The sequence below is a fragment of the Bison bison genome, unplaced genomic scaffold (genome assembly GCF_000754665.1).
Source record: "Bison bison bison isolate TAMUID 2011002044 unplaced genomic scaffold, Bison_UMD1.0 scf7180017864390, whole genome shotgun sequence".
Classification (NCBI taxonomy): domain Eukaryota; kingdom Metazoa; phylum Chordata; class Mammalia; order Artiodactyla; family Bovidae; genus Bison; species Bison bison.
Genome location: NW_011494962.1, coordinates 1,322,609 through 1,343,427, shown reverse-complemented (window position 1 = coordinate 1,343,427; position 20,819 = coordinate 1,322,609). Strand labels below are relative to the sequence as shown.

The following is a 20,819-nucleotide window of genomic DNA, read 5'->3' as shown; positions in this document are numbered from 1 at the left end:
CAAGAGAGTGCCAGAAAACATCTATTTCTGCATTATTGACTATGCCAAAGCCTTTGACTGTGTGGGTCACAATAAACTGTGGAAAATTCTGAAAGAGATGGGAATACCAGACCACCTGACCTGCCTCTTGAGAAACCTGTTTGCAGGTCAGGAAGCAACAGTTAGAACTGGACATGGAACAACAGACTGGTTCCAAATAGGGAAAGAGTACATCAAGGCTGTATATTGTTACCCTGCTTATTTAACTTATATGCAGAGTACATAATGGGAAACGCTGGGCTGGAAGAAGTACAAGCTGGGATCAAGATTGCCGGGAGAAATATCAATAAGCTCAGATATGCAGATGACACCACCCTTATGGCAGAAAGTGAAGAGGAACTAAAAAGCCTCTTGATGAAAGTGAAAGAGGAGAGTGAAAAATTTGGCTTAAAGCTCAACAGTCAGAAAACGAAGATCATGGCATCCGGTCCCATCACTTCATGGGAAATAGATGGGGAAACAGTGGAAATAGTGTCAGACTTTATCTTTTTGGGCTCCAAAATCACTGCAGATGATGACTGAAGCCATGAAATTAAAAGACGCTTACTCCTTGGAAGAAAATTTGTGACCAACCTAGATAGCATATTGAAAAGCAGAGACATTATTTTGCCAACAAAGGTCCATTTAGTCAAGGCTATGGTTTTTCCAGTGTTCATGTATAGATGCAAGAGTTGGACTGTGAAGAAAGCTGAGCACAGAAGAATTGATGCTTTTGAACTGTGGTGTTGGAGAAGACTCTTGAGAGTCCCTTGGACTGCAAGGAGATCCAACCAGTCCATTCTAAAGGAGATCAGCCCTGAGTGTTCTTTGGAAGGACTGATGCTAAAGCTGAAACTCCAATACTTTGGCCACCTCATGCGAAGAGTTGACTCATTGGAAAAGACCCTAATGATGGGAGGATTGGGGGTAGGAGGAAAAGGGGACGATAGAGGATGAGATGGCTGGATAGCATCACTGACTCGATGGACATGAGTCTGAGTGAACTCCAGGAGATGGTGATGGACAGGGAGACCTGGCGTGCTGCGATTCATGGGGTTGCAAAGAGTCGGACACGACTGAGCAACTGAACTGAACTTATAATAAATAAAGGTATAATGTATAGTTTTTACAGATATTAAGCAGATAAAAAGCAATATTATGAATACATTTTAGTGTCCATATAAAATAGAAAAATCCTAAAATACAAATTACCAAAATAAAGCACAGCAAAAAAAACCAAAAAACAAAAAACCTGAGTAAACCTAGCATATATTGTAAAACATTAAGTTTATTATATAAACCTTTCTACAAAATAGTTCTAGATGCTCAGATGGCATTGGTAGTGGAAAATAACACTTAAAAATGTAGCAGTACTCTTTCACAAAGTTTCAGGTAAAAGAAAAAGAGAAATACTTCCTGACCTGTCAAGTATATATAACATAACTGAAAACTCAGTTAAAGTTCTTTGTGAACATAAATGAAGAAAAATAACTTAATCTACATATAGCATATGCACTGAATTTTTAAGAAATTGGGTAACACAGATGATCATTGTGATTTTATTTTAGAAGTGCAAGATTGATTTAATATTGGTTTAATGCAAGAAATAAAGGTATTTTACTTCATAATCGTTATACAAAGAAAACATTTACCATTCCAACTGATGGAAAATAATGCAAATGTAACATCAACATCAACTAGATCATAAAATTTGTTTGAAAAATGAGAATATTATGGTTTCACATGAGAAATATATGATGAAAAAACCTTAAGGTAAATCTCATATTTAACGATGATATATTGAAATCTCTTCCTTGACTAAGAAGAGATAGATACAGAACCTTTACTGTACCTTCTATTCAACTTTGGAAATTAAATTGTAGCCTATGAAAATAAGTCAAGAAAAAAAATAATAGCACATGGAAAAAAGATATGAACAGCTGTTATATAAAGATATACATATCTCATATAAAATCCATAAGAATAAATATTTGAAATGATGGAATTAATACAAAGTCAGAGAAATTATTGACTATAAGACCAACATGTAAACCTCAATATACTACTCTTTACTGCACCAAAAATTACTAAAATTTGAAAAATAAGAGTGTCATTTACAAAATCATGGCTATGAAACACCCATGTATATTTAACATCTCAAAATAGAGAAACACAAAATCTGACGGGGAAAATTTAAAGAAAACCTAACTCATGGAAGGATAAAGAATATTGACGGAAACAGCCAATACTGTAAAAATGACTCTCTTTACAAATTATTTTAAATATTAAATGCAGTCCCAAGAAAGTTTTTTTAAAACAGATTTATTGAGGTACAATTTACACACCATAAAATCCATCCATTTAAACTGTATAAATCAGTGATTTTAAAAATGTTCACATTTTAAAACCATCACCACTATCAATATCTAGAAAATATTAATCACTGATCAAGTAGCAGTCATTTCCTTTCTCATCTCCCCATAGCTCTTGGTAATTGCTAAACTACTTTTGGTCTTTGTTCTCAAATATCAATTTTTTTGATGTTCTCAAATAAACAGACTCAGAAAACAGGTGACATTTTAGAAAGTTTGAATGTCATAAACATATTGTTGAGAAAAAAGGCCAGACACAAAAGTGATATCTATACTTTTTGGTATGCATATTATATTTAAACAGTTTTTTAAATTAATTTATTTTTTATTGAAGGAATTTTTTTTGAATTTTTATTTTTACTTTGAATTTTTATTGAAGGAATTTACAGAATTTTGATGTTTTCTTTCAAAGGTTTTTGAAACCTTATTAGAACAAACAACATAATTCATTTCAAAATTTATGTGATCATAACATTATTTCCTTTTCATAAAAGATAAAATTACTCAACAGCATCCAAACTCACTTTTTAATTCTCAAGCTTATGCTTGCAATTATATGCATTTGGAATCTGACAGCCTTCTGCTTTAATGCCCCCCGAGGATAGTACAGCACAGTTATGTTCAACAGGTGAATGGTCTGTTATCCTGTCATGGAAAAAAATGCATAATTCTGTTATATTCTATGAAGACAACTCATGAAACAATAGTATTTTTATGTAACTGTAATAAAAGATATTTTGAAAATGGGTAATGATGTTTTTAATAAAATTTCAGTAAGAGTTTGTTATTAGGAAAATGGGCTACCGAGTGGCCTATTTTTGAACATTTATATGAACATTTTATTAACTTTCAACATCTTCTTCAGCTTTCTATAATTCAATGACAACAAATATATTCATATTATTAATTTTTTTTTGTATTTTTCCTCCTCTATATAGCATTCATTTTAAAAACTTACTTTAGTTTGCAAATTGAACCATTTAGCCACATCCATGGATGATTGCGACCTCTTCGAAAGACTGGAATCCATGACATAACTGGCAGGGACATCAGAAATTTCTAGCCCAAAATAAATAATTTTCACTTAAATATCATTATGAAAGATTTCTATTAATTTTTAAAATGCAAGTCAAAGGATGCATTCTTTCATAGGATCTTTAGTTCTTTGAACAAAATGAGTATGTTAGATTTTACATCTAACACTGTAATACATAAAAGTTGACTACACAAAAGCCTTGGACTGTGGATCACAACTGGAAAATTCTTAAAGAGATTGGAATACCAGAGAAATTGGTATTTCTTACCTGCCTTACCTGCCTCCTGAGAAATCTGTATGCAGGTCAAGAAGCGACAGTTAGAATCAGACATAGAACAATGGACTGGTTCCAAATTGGGAAAGGAGTACATCAAGGCTGTATATTGTCACCCTGCTTATTTAACTTTATGCAGAGTACATCATATGAAATGGCAAGCTGGATGAAGCACAAGCTGAAATCAAGATTGCCAGGAGAAATCTTAATAACCTCATATATGCAGATGACACCCCCCTTATGGCAGAAAGCGAAGAGGAACTGAATAGCCTCTTGATGAAAGTGAAACAGAAGAGTGAAAAAGCTGTCTTGAAACTAAACATTTGAAAAACTAAGATCATGGCATCTGGTCCTATCACTTCATGGTAAATAGATGGGGAAACAATGGAAACAGTTACAGACTTTATTTTCTTGGGCTCCAAAACCACTGCAGATGATGACTGCAGCCCTGAAATTAAAAAGACACTTGCTCCTTGGAAGAAAAGCTTTGACCAACCTAGACAGCATATTAAAAGCAGAGACATTGCTGACAAAGGTCCATCTAGTCAAAGCTATGATTTTTCCAATAGTCATGTATGGATGTGAGAGTTGAACCATAAGGAAAGCTGAGCGCTGAAGAACTGATGCTTTTGATCTGTGGTGTTGGAGAAGACTCTTGAGAGTCCCTTGGACTGCAAGGAGATCAAACCAGTCAATCCTAAAGGAAATCAGTCCTGAGTATTCGTTGGAAGTACTGATGCTGAAGCAGAAACTCCAGTACTTTGGTCACCTGCTGTGAAGAACTGACTCATTGGAAAAGACCTGATGCTGGGAAAGATTGAAGGCAAGAGAAGGGGATGACAGAGGATGAGATGGTTGGAAGACAAACTCAATGGACGTGAGTTTGAGCAAGGTCTGAGAGTTGGTGATGGACAGGGAAGCCTGGCGTGCTGCAGTCCATGGGGTTTCAGAGTTGGACATGACTGAGTGACTGAACTGAACTGAACTTAGTTCTTTGAATAGAATGAGCATGTTAAATTATAAATGTAATACTAAAATCATAAAAGTTGCAAGTTGGAATTTTTAATATTGCCATAAATATTAACCATGTCTGTACTTTTGATTCAAATTAATTCAAACATTTATACTTATCAGTTTCACTGTTTTCTAATGTTAATAAGGAAAATTCTTTTTTCTTTTTTTTGAGGACCATTTAATAAAGGGAGTATTTACAAAGACATGGATTAGTTGTACAGACCCCACAAAAGAAGACACTTAGTATACCAACGTGGGGATATTGACAGCTGTGAATTGTAACATTAAGCCTGAGGGATAAGAAGGTGGAGTAATTGAATACGTGCAGTAAGGAAAATTCTGATTTATGTAATTTATTTTTTACTCATGTCAAAACTAACATAGCATGGCTTTAAGTAAGTTTTAAGATTCTGTGATGTTCTTTTTTTCTGGATACTGTGAGTATATAATTGCATTTCTCTACTATTATATGTTCCTCAGAATTTCAGTTTTAGAAGAAAATTAAGGGAATGAAATTGAGAAAATAAGTGACATGAGAGCCAAAGATTTGTTTTTCTTAGTCTGACACAATTCTTTGACTAGATAAACCCCAAAGTAATCTATTTCTGTGGAATCCAGTGGACGAGACAAGGGGTCAGAGAATCATTTCTCTCTGTTACTCCCTGCTCAGTTGAACTGTAGACATGGGAACTAATCAAAGACACAAGAAAGGAGAGCCCTGCATGATGGGAAAAGAAAAGTGAAGAGGTTTGAGACTATCCAGCCACCCTAATCCTCTGTAATCTCTAATCACTTCTCCCTGATGAGAGAACAAGGTGGGAGGTGCGGGAACAATAATTACGGCATCTTGCATAGGGGACGACAGAGGATGAGATGGCTGGATGGCATCACGGACACAACGGCCATGGATTTGGGTGGACTCCGGGAGTTGCTGATGGACAGGGAGGCTTGGCGTGCTGAGGTTCATGGGGTCGCAAAGAGTCGGACACGACTGAGTGATTGAACTGAACTGTATCTTCCCCACCATCAGATGAAAGTGACCTAGGCCTCTTACTTCCCAACACCGAATACCTAACCTAACTGTTGGAGGTGGCACAGGTAAACCATTCCTCCTGTGTTGAGAGAATCCTGTAGGTAACTCAGGTGAGCCTTACAAGGTGATCCATCAGGACACCTGCTAACAAGGAGCAGAAGAACTGGAAATTACCAAACATGCATTAATGGTTTTAAAATGAAAATAAAGTTATTAACAGATCTTAAAATAAGCAAACTACAAATTTGTACAAAAACACATGTGAATTCTAACAAATATTATTGACTGAATCAAGCCTTTAATAAAGTGTTGGAAACACTTAATATCTTACCATTTCCTCTTCATTATCTATGTAAAGCAGAGTAGAATTCTTAGTAGTGCAGGACCTCAAACTCCCATTCAATGTTTCTTTTTTCAGACTAATAGAATAGCAATTGTTGGAATATGTAAACCACTCTTTTGGATAACCACCACAATGAAATTCTGGAAAAAGATTATGAATTACTATTCAAAGGCAATTTGAATTTTAGAAAACAAAAATTAACTTACATGTATGCATAGATATAAACATGTATGTGTATATATATATATATAAAACATAGCTATGCACCCTCAAGGCTGGTACATATAAAACAAATCTCACTCATACATTCACTGCGTCAGTCTCGCATACCCTAATTTATGTCTCTATATAAAGCAAACATATAAAAATATCTCCTTTTTACATGTACTAAAAATCGAGAAATGAAACTTCTATTTTAGAGTAGCAAAATTATTTGTCTTTTACCGTATTATAGCAGGCAAAAATTGGAGTCAATTGCCAACAATGGATATGGTGATCATATTGTTGCATAGGGAAAAACATCTCCCATAATCATTATTTATGCCTGTTTGTTGCCCGATTTTGTTATTTATCTTCTATCCCTAAATCTTTTCTTATTTTCACTAGCTTAAGATAGAGACAAAATACAAATTGTATTTATATCAGAGCTTTAAAATCATTATGTACCTTTCTGGAGTCTTGCTATCGGAGAGGAGTTATTCTGCTCCCGTATTACAGTAGCTACAAAATTAATCATTGTAAAAATTAACATTGCTCTAAATTGTTTAGGATTAGAGTAGTCTGGAATAAAGCTGATTTTACCAAGAAAAATTAATTGGGTAATGAAGATTTGGTGGAAAATATATTTTAGAAACCTAAAGGAGCAGATTTTACCACCTCTTACCAATCTCAAAAATTAATTTGTGTTTCTCAATAAGATCTTTCAATCTCCTAGAGCATACTTTTGAGTTATGAAATCAGAATATCCATATACATACTCTCTGTAATTATCTTGTGTTGTATGTATTTCACAAATTCCAAATAACATTCTACATTTAGTCTAATTGCATGTATTTTAATGATAGGCACATTCTATAATATTGTGAAAATGTTTAAAGGACTGACCATCATTAAAGTGAAAAGTTTCCTTATAGTTTTTAAAAAATGTACTTACAGGGAGTAACAACGATCATTGTCACCACAGCGGACATCAAGATGAGGCAGATGATTCCCAGGATCCCAGCAATGAACTTCTCTGAAGGTGATGGTGAACCTGCAGGGAGAGAAAAGGAAACAGTGAGAAAAGAGTGAAAGAGTGATGGGGACAGTTGGTTAGATTTTACATACATGAGAACTGATATGAACAGGGATTTATGGATATAAACTTGGACCCCTTCCCATTTCTACCACTGTAGTCTTTCTCTAATATATGTTTCATTTTCAGCGAATATAATGGTGAATGAGTTGTTGATCAAAGACTTAAAATTGTAGCAATGCCAGAATAAAAATAGTCTTCCAATTTCACATTACAATACCATAACCAACTTTAAACTCCCTTTCTCAAAATGAAAAATATGCGAGCTTTCCCCCTGCTCTTCCTCCACACCTGTGCACCCCAACTGCACATCCTAGAACAGTTTCATTGTGTGACTGGTAAGTGTTTCACCTTTGGAGTGGTAGTTCTTGTCATTCTCATGAAGATTCTGAGGAGCATTTTGAAGATTTAGTTCTGCATATGTTAATTCCTGCTCAGTTATTGAACTGGAACTTTTAGAAATCTTAGGTTTCATTTTCTGTCTCTTTGAGCTCTTGACTGCCTTGTGTTCTACATAGGTTACTCCTTGGTTATTCATCTTTGCAGCTGAGTGAGGTCAAGGACCATGCTCTAAGTGAACTGAGGAATAAGTGGCGTGGGTGAGATAAGAACCTTAGTATAATAAGATGGGTGGGGCGAAGAGTTTAGTGTTCACTTTGCAGCTGAACAAACGTAAAGCCTGCTTCTAAATTCCTCAGTACTTTAAACAAGCCTTTCATGAAAGAATACTTTTAAAAAAAAAGATATTCTGTATTTGAGAATATATTATTGGTTGAAACAATGAAAAGCAATAAATTATGGAGCAATAAAGAAGTTCATGGCTAATAATATCCTCACTGAAGTCAGATTCCACAGAAAGATTTTAAAATCATCATAGTGCTTGTATTAAAATTAAAATGTTCTATTAACAAGAGAGATTCACCTATATTTATAATAATTTTGAAATTTAATAATGATTTAAAGACTAAGTTCTTTAAAGATGAGGAGAGAGTAATGTTGGCATATACAGCAATCTCCTGCACTGTATTACACTATTTGGTGACTTACTTTGATCAGTGAAAAGGGGTACCAAATGGTTTTTATTTTGAATGGTTGAGGGGTTCTGAGAAATCATTAAAAACTGAGGAAATGTTTCATATATTGTAAAATGTCACATGACACACTAATCATATATAAACTAAACAATATGAAAAATAAAACAACAGAAAAAGACTAAAATGTACTTATTTTACAAAAGTTGTTGATAAGTGATTTTGGCTATTATTTGAACCCACAAAATGAAAAACAGGTATAGGTCATTTATGGAACACACCGTTGGTTCAAACTTCCGGAAAGATCCTATAGATGTTAAAGTTAGTAAAGGTCATTTTAGTTGTATAACTGATGGTGATTACTTATGAAAAATCCAAATAACGTAACAATAATTCAGACAGTTGATGCAGTAGTCAGAAATATCTGGAAATGAATTACAGCTTTTAAATTTACAAAATGTGATCTTCAAAAAGTTATTTAGTATCTGCTGCTGCTAAGTCACTTCAGTCATGTCCGACTCTGTGAGACCCCATAGACGGAAGCCCACCAGGCTCCCCCGTCCCTGGGATTCTCCAGGCAAGAACTTTACTGGAGTGGGTTGCCATTTCCTTCTCCAATATTTAGTATCTAGTATCATATTATAATCTAAAATGGAAATAAGGTTATGTAATATATAATACATGTAACACTGAGCACTCAACCTGGCACTTATAAGTTCTCAATAATTATCAGTTTTAATTATTATTTTAGTCATCATTTCTATGGTACTATTTCTGATTTATATCAGTTAGTGTCTTCAATTAGTTTAACATGTCATTTATGCTATGTTTGATTTTTTAAAAAATACTTCCATTGCTTACAATTAAGTTTAAATTAGCCTTTAGGAACTTACCTCAATCTGATTTTTATTAAAATTTTGGATTGTTGTATTCAATCTAACACATGTATGAGGTTTTATGTTTGGCCTTTGCTATACAATGAATTCCTTTCCAAGAACATATTTAAAAAATTTAGCAAAAATATATTAACATATTATTATACAAAAAACTTACCTCTACTGATCATAAAATCTCAAACTAATTGTTCCCTGTCATGAGGTCTTTGGGTTTCACTTAATATTATATACAAACCCATTCATGCCTGTGTGTATGCACTTGATTAACATTCTACAGAAAATAATTTAAATACTTGGAGAAATGCTCCATCATATTTGATATTTTATGATTGCTTTTTAGTTAAAATTATTTTTTTAAAAAACAATGTTCTACTTTGATTTTGCCATATATAAACTGTATTTCAGTTGTATCACATTTAATATTCATTAGTTCCCACTAAGTGAGATGGTCTAATAGAGAGACAGGAGAGGAGAGACACATACCTTCTGTTGGCCAGAAAGTCGTGCATCCTTTAGTAGGGAGGTCAGGATACTCTCATAAAAGAGGCCTGCTATAGCTGGGTAATAAAAGGAGAAATTTAAAAACATAAATCCAGGACAAGAATAAGCAATGTCTGTGACTTTCACAGAGTGCCCTGTGAAGGCTCAGAGTGAAGCAAGAATGGAAAAAGTTGATTTGACATCAATGTGTCACTTCACGTTTGAACAGGAAATTCTCACACTTAGGCTATTTGAGGAGATACACCTCAAATACACCTCCAGAAAATAGGAGACTTTGGGCTGCATTTAAAAGCACAAATGGATCTCTAAGTGTGTTATTTATATTTTGCATTTATAAATGCCTCTGAAAAATTGTTATCATAGTCTATAAGATCTATAAGATCTGAGGAAGTGGAGGTTTAATCACTTATGCAGGTATCTTGTTTCCATTTTAGTCACATACACCACAAATATAGAATACCTCAAGTTTTACTTTTAAAACTAGATTGCTACATCTTGGCAGTGAATACACCTTTCCTTCACATCCATTGTTATTTCATTTCTATTGTCATAGAAAAAGTCCTAAAAATCATAATCCTATTTTCAACAGGTATTTAAGGATATTTGTCACTAATTATTTTGCAGAATTGCTACATTTCCGACAATACTGTATCTGGAACAAAGACAATCATTTTCAAAATACCATTTCTTTCCTCTGCCCTAGTTTTTATATTTGGTTTTATTCTTATTAAATAAAAAATTTAATCTTTGGACTTTCTCTGACAAAAATACTGCCCTTGAAAGAACAAAATCAGAACATTATACTAATAAAATATACCTCCATGACAAAGGTTGAATTATTAAATAAATAGTCATTGTGTCATTCATGAATTCATCCTCCAATTATGACTAGTTGGATTTTACTAGGAATATTTGATGTAACAACATAGATTCAAACACTACTATACAGTTCAAGAAAATATAATTTTTAAAATATCACCTAATCAAACAATGGCAAGGAGATGAAGAGAAGACTTAAACCACAAGATAAATAGAAAATTCAAATGAAAATGACAAGAAAGGACATGTAACAATGCTCATATAAGACAAAATAGTCTTTAAAGGAAAGTTCATAATGAAACATAAAGAAGAACATTGTATAATGATAAAGGGATCAATACATGAAGAAGATATTACACTTGCTAATATATGACCCCAATATATTAATGGCTTCCTAGGTAGTACTGGTCTAAAGAATCTGCCTATCAATGCAAGAGACACAAGAGACATGAATTCAATCCTTGGGTCTGGAATAGGAAATGACATTTCCCCTGGTATAGGAAATGACAACACCTAAATACATAGAACAAACACTAATGATATAAAAAGAGAAATTAAAGGGAATACAATAATAGTAGGAGATCTTAACACCCCATTGACATCACTGGACAGATCTCCCAGATATAAAATCAATAAAGTAACCAAGATTCTTAATGACACAATAGAACAGTTGAACTTAATTGATGTCTGCAGGACTTTTTGCATACAAAAACCCCAGAACACACATTCTTTTTAAGTGCACGTGAAACATTCTCAAGGATAGATCACATTCCAGGACACACAACCAGGCTCAAGAAATGTAATGGATAGAAATTATTTCAAACATCTTTTCTGACCACAACTGTAACTAGAAATCAACCACAGAAAGAAAAAAAAAAAAGATAATTACATAGATACTACAAACATGATACTAAGAATCAATGGGTAAACGATGACATGAAAGAGAAAGTCAGAAAATACCTGGAGGATGTGAGAGTGATCTGGTTTTGACATCTGTCACCCCATTGATCTCTGGGGATGATTCAGCTGATCTGGCTGGCTATATGGGTGTCCCTTTCCTCCTTTATCATTCCATGTGTGTCTTTCTTGAAGCTGCACACTCAGTTGAAGAGGACAACCATCCCTGATAGAGGAGGACTGGTCTTCAGTCAAGGGTATCTAGTGGAACAGATCATTTTGATTCTGATGCTTTTAATGGGAAACTCTCAAAACCATTCAACATTTTAAGCTTTTCCATTATAGCTGCCATTTTTTATTGGAAGCCAATGTCTGTTTCTTCAGAAAATTTAAAGAGAACACAAAAAAGACATAGAAATCTGCCATTATTCAAATCAGTTAACCCAATATTGTATATATATACTATATTGCATCAATCAGTTTGGCTATTCTCAGTATGTGCTTAAACATATAGGGTGATATTTATGTACAGTTTGAAATTTTTTGATTTTTATCTATAAATCATCAACTAATCTATTTTTAGAGTTTTTGGATTTAATTAACTATTTCATACCCTCATGAGTCTAAAGAGGCTTTGATTTTTCAAGTTTATGTTGGCTGCTAAAGTTCATGTTTGGTTTGATCTATGAGATGATGATAAAATTTGGCATTTTAGTTCTCTATGATTCTTGTCTGACACAGTGTGAAGTAAATGAGCTACTGAAACCAGCAGAAACTTTCTGAGTGGGAATATTGAATGTTATTTGATCATTGGCTATCTTTTTCTGAGCTTCCCTTGTGGCTCAGACGGTAAAATCATCTGCTTGCAATGCTGGAGACCCGGGTTCGATCCCTGGGCTGGGAAGATCCCCTGGAGAAGGAAACGGCAACCCACTCCAGTAGTCTTGCCTGGAGAATCCCACGGACAGAGGAACCTTGTAGTCTACAGTCCATGGGGCCGCAAAGAGTCAGACACGACTGAACATTTGCTTGTCTTTTTCTGACATCATGTCTCTGAAGCCAGTCATAAATATCAACACAGACCTCCCACTCTAAAAGCAGAGGTGAAGGGCAAGCTGAGAGAGCTCGTCCCAGTGTGTTCTAATCAAGCTTATCCTCCAATTGGTGAAATCTCAAGGCACAGATACAGGTGTTATCAGGTAGTGTGGGTATGTAATTCTGCCGTCACATTGAACAAAGAGGGATACAGGAGAACTTGCTATAGGTAAGCTGTGTAGAAATTTTGGAGGGCTCTGGATTGTTGCAGGAAATAATTTACCTTGGGGTACATGTTAATTATCTAATATTAATGTTAACTACAGATGAAGACAAGAAAGAATCAAAATGAAAGTTGGTCAAAATATATTATGCAGAATATAATCTTTATGTCTCCAGATGTTTTGGGAAATATTTAATTCAGTTTTTGATGTTAAATTTTGTGTATGTGTGTGGGTGGTTTCTCAACAGCTATTGGTATTACCAGCCTGGTTAGCAATAAATTTTCCAGTGTTCAAATTCCCTCATCTTCGAGTTCAATGCAATATGAAAGTTTAAGTGGTTTGGTACTATGATTATCTATCAAAATAAATCCAGCTTTGCATTCATAAATTTGTTTTTTGTGCATATAATACAAGTAGTCGATGGTGAATAAAGCTAAATGAAAATAGTTTGTCTGGAAGTTATTTTGTCTATTACAGGATTTACTCTATAATTTGGCATTTTATGAGGGAGAATATTTATTGAAAATTAAATGGTAGTATATTTATCCATTTTATCATTATTTAATGATTGTTCAAATCTAAATTTCTCAAATTACAAAGTAACTAAATGGTAAAATATTAAGACCTTTTAACCCAAGAATCAATACTAACCTATGAGAAACAAAGTTCTGCAATGTTTACAGGTCATAAAAATATTTTTCAGGAAAAATATGGGTTTTTATTCTTTTATTTACTGGTACTTTCAATTTCCTCAGTAATTTATTTTGTATTGAAAGTGGAAGTGAGTGAAAGTGAAAGTTGCTTAGTCATGTCCGACTCTTTGGGATCCCATGGACTATACAGGCCACGGAATTCTCCAGGCCAGAACACTGGAGAATTCCCTTTTGCAGGAGATCTTCCCAACCCAGGGATCAAACGCAGGTCTCCTGCATTGCAGGCAGATTCTTTACCAGCTGAGCCACAAGGGAAGCACAAGAATACAGGAGTGGGTAGCCTATCCTTTCTCCATTGGATCTTCCCAACCCAGGAACTGAATCAGGGTCTCCTGCACTGCATGCGGATTCTTTACCAACTGAACTATGAGGGAAGCCCATAGTCATCCCATATTTGGTATTAGTCATCTGCAAATTCATCTAAAATTTTTAAAATATTTGTGTATTGAGACTATGAGATTCAGTGATATCAATTTTGTATTCATTTATTTAGAATATTCTCATAAATCAGAAATTAACATATATTCATAGTATATCACGTGAAAGATAGATGGGTGTCATTGACTCCACAGTCTTCACTGAACACTGACTGTGCACTTTGAAGTCTACTATGCTATGAAAAGGCATTGTGAGGTAAACAGACCCTTACTTCATTAACATATATTTGGGAGGACATATTTTGTTTGGTTTTGTTTTAGGAGCAAAAGCAAATATTTAAGAAAGACACATATGGAAAAAGACAGATACATATATTTTTTTCTTAAATTTTTTTAATTGGATTCCAGTTGATTTACAATGTGTGTTAGTTTCAGGTGTACAGCAAAGTGATTCAGTTATACACATACCTGTATCTACTCTGTTTTTAGTTTCTTTTCCCATATGGGCCATTACAGAATATTGAGTAGAGTTCCCTGTGCTATACAGCAGATTCTTATTAATTATCTATTTTATATATAGTAAAGTGTATACGTCAATGCTAATCCCCCAGTTTATCCCTCCCTCTTATCCTCTGTTATTGTTGTACAGTTGCTCAGTTGTGTCTGACTCTTTGAGACCCCATGGACTGCAGCACACCAGTTCTCCTAGTCCTTCACCATCTCCTAGAGCTTGCTTAAACTCATGCCCATCAAGTCAGCAATGCCATCCAATCATCTCAGCCTCTGACATCCCCTTCTTCTTCTGCCTTTAGTCTTTCTCAGCATCAGGGTCTTTTCAAATGAGGCAGTCATTTGGCATCAGGTGGCCAAAGTACTGGAGCTTCAGCTTCAACATCAGTCCTTCCAATGAACACCCAGGATTGATTTCCTTAGGAAGGACTGGTTGGATCTCCTTGCAGCCCAAGGGACTCTCAAGAGTCTTCTCCAACACCACAGTTCAAAAGCATCAATTCTTCGATGCCCAGCCTTCTTTATAGTTCAACTCCCACATCCATACATGACTACTGGAAAAACCATAATTTTGATATAGGGATCTCTGTCAGCAAGGCAATGTCTCTGCTTTTTAATTTGCTTCTATGTGATAACCATAAATTTGTTTGCTACATCTGTTGACTCTACTTCTCTATTGTAAAAAGTCATATAGATTGGAAAGAGAAAACAAAACTATGTTTATTTACAAAATGACATAATTGTCTGCATAGAAAATTCCAAACTATCTCCAAAATCCTCTAAAACTAATCAGTAAGTTAAACATGGTTTCAGATAGAACAGCATATCAAAATCAGTTATATTTCCATATACTAAAATTAAAGTATTAAAAATTGAGATAAACAAAAAGTACCATTTGCAATAGTATCAAAAACATTAAGTTGATAGTATAAATGTACCATTTATATGCTGAAAGCATGTGCACCATTTATACGCTGAAAATTATAAAACACTAGTGAGAAAAGTTGAAAAGGACAACTTGATAAATAAACTATGTTCCTAAACTGAAAATCTAAACATTATGATGATTCCTTTTCTCCCTTAATTGCTCTATGAATTTAAGTCAGTCAAAATCAGAAGCACACAACTAGGTTCTCTGTGACAACCTAGAGGGGAGGATGGGGTGGGGGGAAGGTTAAAAGGGAGGGGACATATGTACACTTAAAGACTGATTCACATTGTTGTATGATAGAAACCAATAAAACACTGTAAAACAATTTTCCTTCTATTTTAAAAAGAAGTTAAAAAATCAGAAACATATTAAACTTTTATTTTGTAGACATTTACACACTGATTTTAATTTTTTTAATGCATTTTATTTTTCAGAACAATATATATTTACAGAAAAAGTTTCACGATAGTATAGTGTTCTGTATACTCTGCACTCAGTTCCTTTTCAATGAATTTTATATTAGTATTGCACATTAGTTATAATTAATAAACTAACATCAATATACTTTTAGTAACTAAATCCATAGTTTATTCATGCTTCCATAAATTTTTTTCCTATGTCCTCTTTATAATCCAGGATCCCACCAGGTTACCACATGACATACCAAATGTCATGTCTCCTTAGGCTCCCCTTGGCTATTACAGACTTTACTTGTGTTTGATGATCTTGATAGTTTTGAAAAGTACTGCTGCTGCTGCTGCTGCTGCTAAGTCACTTCAGTTGTGTTTGACTCTGTGTGACCCCATAGATGGCAACCCACCAGGCTCCTCTGTCCCTGGGATTCTCCAGGCAAGAACACTGGAGTGGGTTGCCATTTCCTTCTCCAATGCATGAAAGTGAAAAGTGAAAGTGAAGTCGCTCAGTCGTGTCCGACTCTTCGCGACCCCATGGACTGCAGCCTACCAGGTTTCTCCACCCATGGGATTTTCCAGGCAAGAGTGCTAGGTAGGTATATTTTAAAATACCCCTCACTGGGATTTGTCTGACATTTTTCTCATGAGTAAATTGGGGTATAAGTTTGGGGGAGGACCACAGAGTACAAGTTTTATCACATCACATCAAGAGAACAAACTGTGAGCATTTTTATCACTGTTGATGTTACCTTTGCTCACTGAGGTGGTGTTTGTCAGATTTTCCACTCTAAAGTCACTTATTTCCGCCTTCCATTTGACTGTATAATAATTTCTTTGGAAGGAAATCATTATGTGCAGTAAGTACTTAAGGAATAAGGAGTCCCATCACCTTAAGGCAAGAGCATCTACATTATTTATTTAGAATTTTTTTGCACAAGAGATTTGTTTTGTCTCCCTCATTCACTTAAGTATTTAATCATTTTAAACTACTATGGATTCATGGACATTTTATATTGGGGTTATAATTCAATACTATTTCTTATTTTGATTTTTGCTGCTTAAAATTGTTCCATCTTTAGTCATTGGTAATTCCTTTATCTAGTTCCTCAATTTTGTTGCATACCCCTACCGTTTTAAGTACTTCTCCATTTTCTAGAACTATAAAAATCTCCAGGCTCTTCTTATGTATTTCCTACCTCTATCTTCCAGTAGTCATGTATGCATGTGAGAGTTGGACTATAAAGAAAGCTGAGTGCTGAAGAATTGATGCTTTTGAACTATGGTGTTGGAGAAGACTCTTGAGAGTCCCTTGGACTGCAAGGAATTCCAACCTGTCAATCCTGAGGGAAATCAGTCCTGAATATTCATTGGAAGGCCTGATGCTGAAGCTAAAACTCCAATACTTTGGCCACCTGAGGTGAAGAACTGACTCATTAGAAAAGACCCTGATGCTGGGAAAGATTGAGGGCAGGCGGAGAAGGGGATGACAGAGGATGAGATGATTGGATGGCATCACCATCTTGATGGACATGGGTTTGAGTAGGTTCAAGGAGTTGGTGATGGACAGGGAAACCTGGCATGCTGCAGTCCATGAGGTCACAAAGAGTTGGACATGACTGAGTGACTGAAGTGAACTGATCTGAGAATCAGTCATTTTTCTCAAGTAGCTAAGATTTTATTTACCAGGTAATGAAATTATAATAAGTAATTTTTATAAGTAAAAATAAGTAAGTAAGTAAGTAAAATTTTTTTTCTTTGCAAAACAAAAGTCAAAGCAATTTTGAAAAAGACAAAGTAGGAGAACTCACATCACTTCAAGACTTTCTATAAATTCACATAATCAAGATATTGGTGAAAGAAGGCAGATATTCAGATCAATGAAACTAGGTAAAGATTTTAGAAATAGATCCATGCACAAGGGGTCAATTGATTTTTGACAAAAATGTCATGATAATTCAACAGGAGAGTAAAATTTTTTTAAAAAGTGGTGCGGAAATAACCAGACATCTCTTTGCCAATAAAAAAAATTAAAAAGAATTCAATCCATATTTTTCACTATATACAAATATTAACTTGAAATGGAATATAGAATTCTATGTAAACTTAGAACTTCTAGAAGAAGGCATAGGAGAAAAAATTTCAAGTTCAGGTTAATTAAAGATTTCTTAATTAAAAACTTCTTAGATATAAAAATGTAACTTTAAACCTTATTAATTTCATTTCATCTAGTTACAAGGCTTCCCTGATAGCTCAGTTGGTAAAGAATCCACCTGCAATGTGGGAGGCCCCGGTTTGATTCCTGGGTCAGGAAGATCCCCTGGACAAGGGATAGGCTACCCCCATCAGTATTCTTGGGCTTCTCTTGTGGCTCAACTGATAAGGAATCTGCCTGCAGTGCAAGAGACCTGGGTTCGATCCCTGGGTTGGGAAGATTCCCTGGAGAAGGAAAAGGCTGCCCACTCCAGTATTCTGGCCTGGAGAATTCCATGGACAAGTCCATGGGGTCACAAAAAGTCTGACACAACTGAGCGACTTTCACTTTCATCTAGTTACAAACTTCTGCTCATCTAAACTTCTAAAAACAATGTTAAGAGATTACAAGGTATACTTCAAGGCAATATTTATAAATCACATGTCTGATAAAATATTAGCATCCAAAATATATAAAGAACTCTCCAAGTTCAATAATAAGAAAATGAGCAAACCAATAAAAATAGGCTAGATATTTTAATCAGTACTTTACCATAGGAGATCTGTGGTTAATAAAATCATATGAAAATATAGTGCACATTTCTTCATTAGATATATACAAAATAAACACACCTTTATTATATCACACCTTTATTAAAATGGTTTTAAAGATTATCAGTATTAAATGTTGGCAGGACATAAGCAAATGGAATTGTCATACACTGCTAATAGAGTACAAAATGGTACAGCCCCTTTGCAATATGGAAACACACCCAGAAGTTTGGACTTGCCAGAGAGCACTCAAGCTAGTTGTGGTGTAGGTCACAAACATAGATCTGATTCAAGATACTATTTATTTTCTTTCCAGTTAGCATCCTGTCTTTCTGCTAAAATGTAAGGAATCAAGCAAATGTATATACAATTGATATAGAATAGCATTAAATCCCAGGTAAAATGTACATGACAGTAACAACATTTTGCAAGATTACTTACTAGATCTGTCTGAGTTGCAGAAATTGAGTATACCGGCTGAACTGACTGAAGCTCATCACACACCTCCAGAAAATAGGAGACTTTGGGCTGCAATTAAAAGGACAAATGGAACTCTAAGTGTGTTATTTAGATTTTCCATTTTTAAATGCCTCTGAGAAATTATTATCATATTCTATAAGATTTGAGGAGACGGACGTAGTAGTTATCTTGTTTCCATCTCAGTCACATACATTGCAACTTAAAGTACCTCAAGTTTTACTTTTAAAACTAGATTGCTAAATCTTGGCAGTGAACACACCTGTCCTTCACATCCATTGTTATTTCATTTCTATTGTCATAGAAAAATTTCTAAAAATCATAATCCCATTTTCAATAGGTATTTAAGGATATTTGTCACTAATTATTCTGCAGAATTACTACATTTCCAACCATATTGTGCCTGGAACAAAGACCATCATTTTCAAAATGACATTTCTATTTTTCTGCCCTAGTTCTTACATTCAGTTTTATGATTATTAAGTAAAAAATTTAATCTTCATATTTTCTCTGAGAAACATACATGCCCTTGAAAGAATAAAAAAAGAACAATATATTAATAAAATACCTGTCCGTGACTAAGGTTGAAATATTAAATAAAGAATCATATGTCATTCATGAATTCATCTTCCAATTGTGTCTAGTTGTTTTTTACATCATTTGTTATATCAAATATTCCTAGTAAAAAACTACTAGACATGATTGGAGGATGAATTCATTAATCACATAATGATTCATTATTTAATATTTCAACCTTAATCATGGACAGGTATTTTATTAATATATTGTTTTTATTTAAGTCTTCAAGCAAACAAAAGCCCAGGACTGGATGGCTTCATAGCTGAATTCTACCAAAAATTTAGAGAAGAGCTAACACCTATCTTACTCAAACTCTTCCAGAAAATTGCAGAAGAAGGTAAACTTCCAAACTCATTCTATGAGGCCACCATCACCTTAATACCAAAACCAGACAAAGATGCCACAAAAAAAGAAAACTACAGGCCAATATCACTGATGAACATAGATGCAAAAATCCTTAACAAAATTCTAGCAAACAGAATCCAACAACATATTGAAAAGATCATACATCATGACTAAGTGGGCTTTATCCCAGGAATGCAAGGATTCTTTAATATCCACAAATCAATCAATGTAATACACCACATTAAAAAATTGAAAGATAAAAAGCCTTTGACAAAATTCAACATCCATTTATGATAAAAACCCTCCAGAAAGCAGGAATAGAAGGAACATACCTCAACATAATAAAAGCTATATATGACAAACAAACAGCAAACATTATCCTCAATGGTGAAAAATTGAAAGCATTTCCCCTAAAGTCAGGAACAAGACAAGGGTGTCCACTCTCATCACTACTATTCAACATAGTTTTGGAAGTTTTGGCCACAGCAATCAGAGCAGAAAAAGAAATAAAAGAAATCCAGATTGGAAAAAAAGAAGTAAAACTCTTTTGCACATGACATGTTTGCACTGTTTGCACATGACATGATCCTCTACATAGAAAACCCTAAATACTCCACAAGAAAATTACTAGAGCTAATCAATGAATATAGTAAAGTTGCAGGATATAAAATCAACACACAGAAATCCCTTGCATTCCTATACACTAACAATGTGAAAACAGAAAAAGAAATTAAGGAAACAATTTCATTCACCATTGCAATGAAAAGAATCCTTAGGCATATATCTACCTAAAGAAACAAAAGACCTATATATAGAAAACTATAAAACATTGGTGAAAGAAATAAAAGAGGACACAAATAGATGGAGATATATACCATGTTCGTGGATTGGAAGAATCAATATAATGAAAATGAGTATACTACCCAAAACAATCTATAGATTCAA

At 34.3% G+C, this 20,819-nt stretch overlaps 1 protein-coding gene across 1 annotated transcript; it reads right to left on the bottom strand.

The window, feature by feature from the left end:
- Positions 1–2,917: 2,917 nt before the first annotated feature.
- On the bottom strand, positions 2,918–7,922 carry LOC105002145 (NKG2-A/NKG2-B type II integral membrane protein-like). The gene is made up of 6 exons (XM_010858661.1): positions 7,736–7,922; positions 7,244–7,342; positions 6,757–6,810; positions 6,079–6,230; positions 3,349–3,449; positions 2,918–3,035 (listed from the first exon to the last, which is right to left on the bottom strand). The coding sequence occupies exons 1-6, from the start codon at positions 7,920–7,922 to the stop codon at positions 2,918–2,920; spliced, it is 711 nt and encodes a 236-aa protein (XP_010856963.1).
- Positions 7,923–20,819: the final 12,897 nt, after the last annotated feature.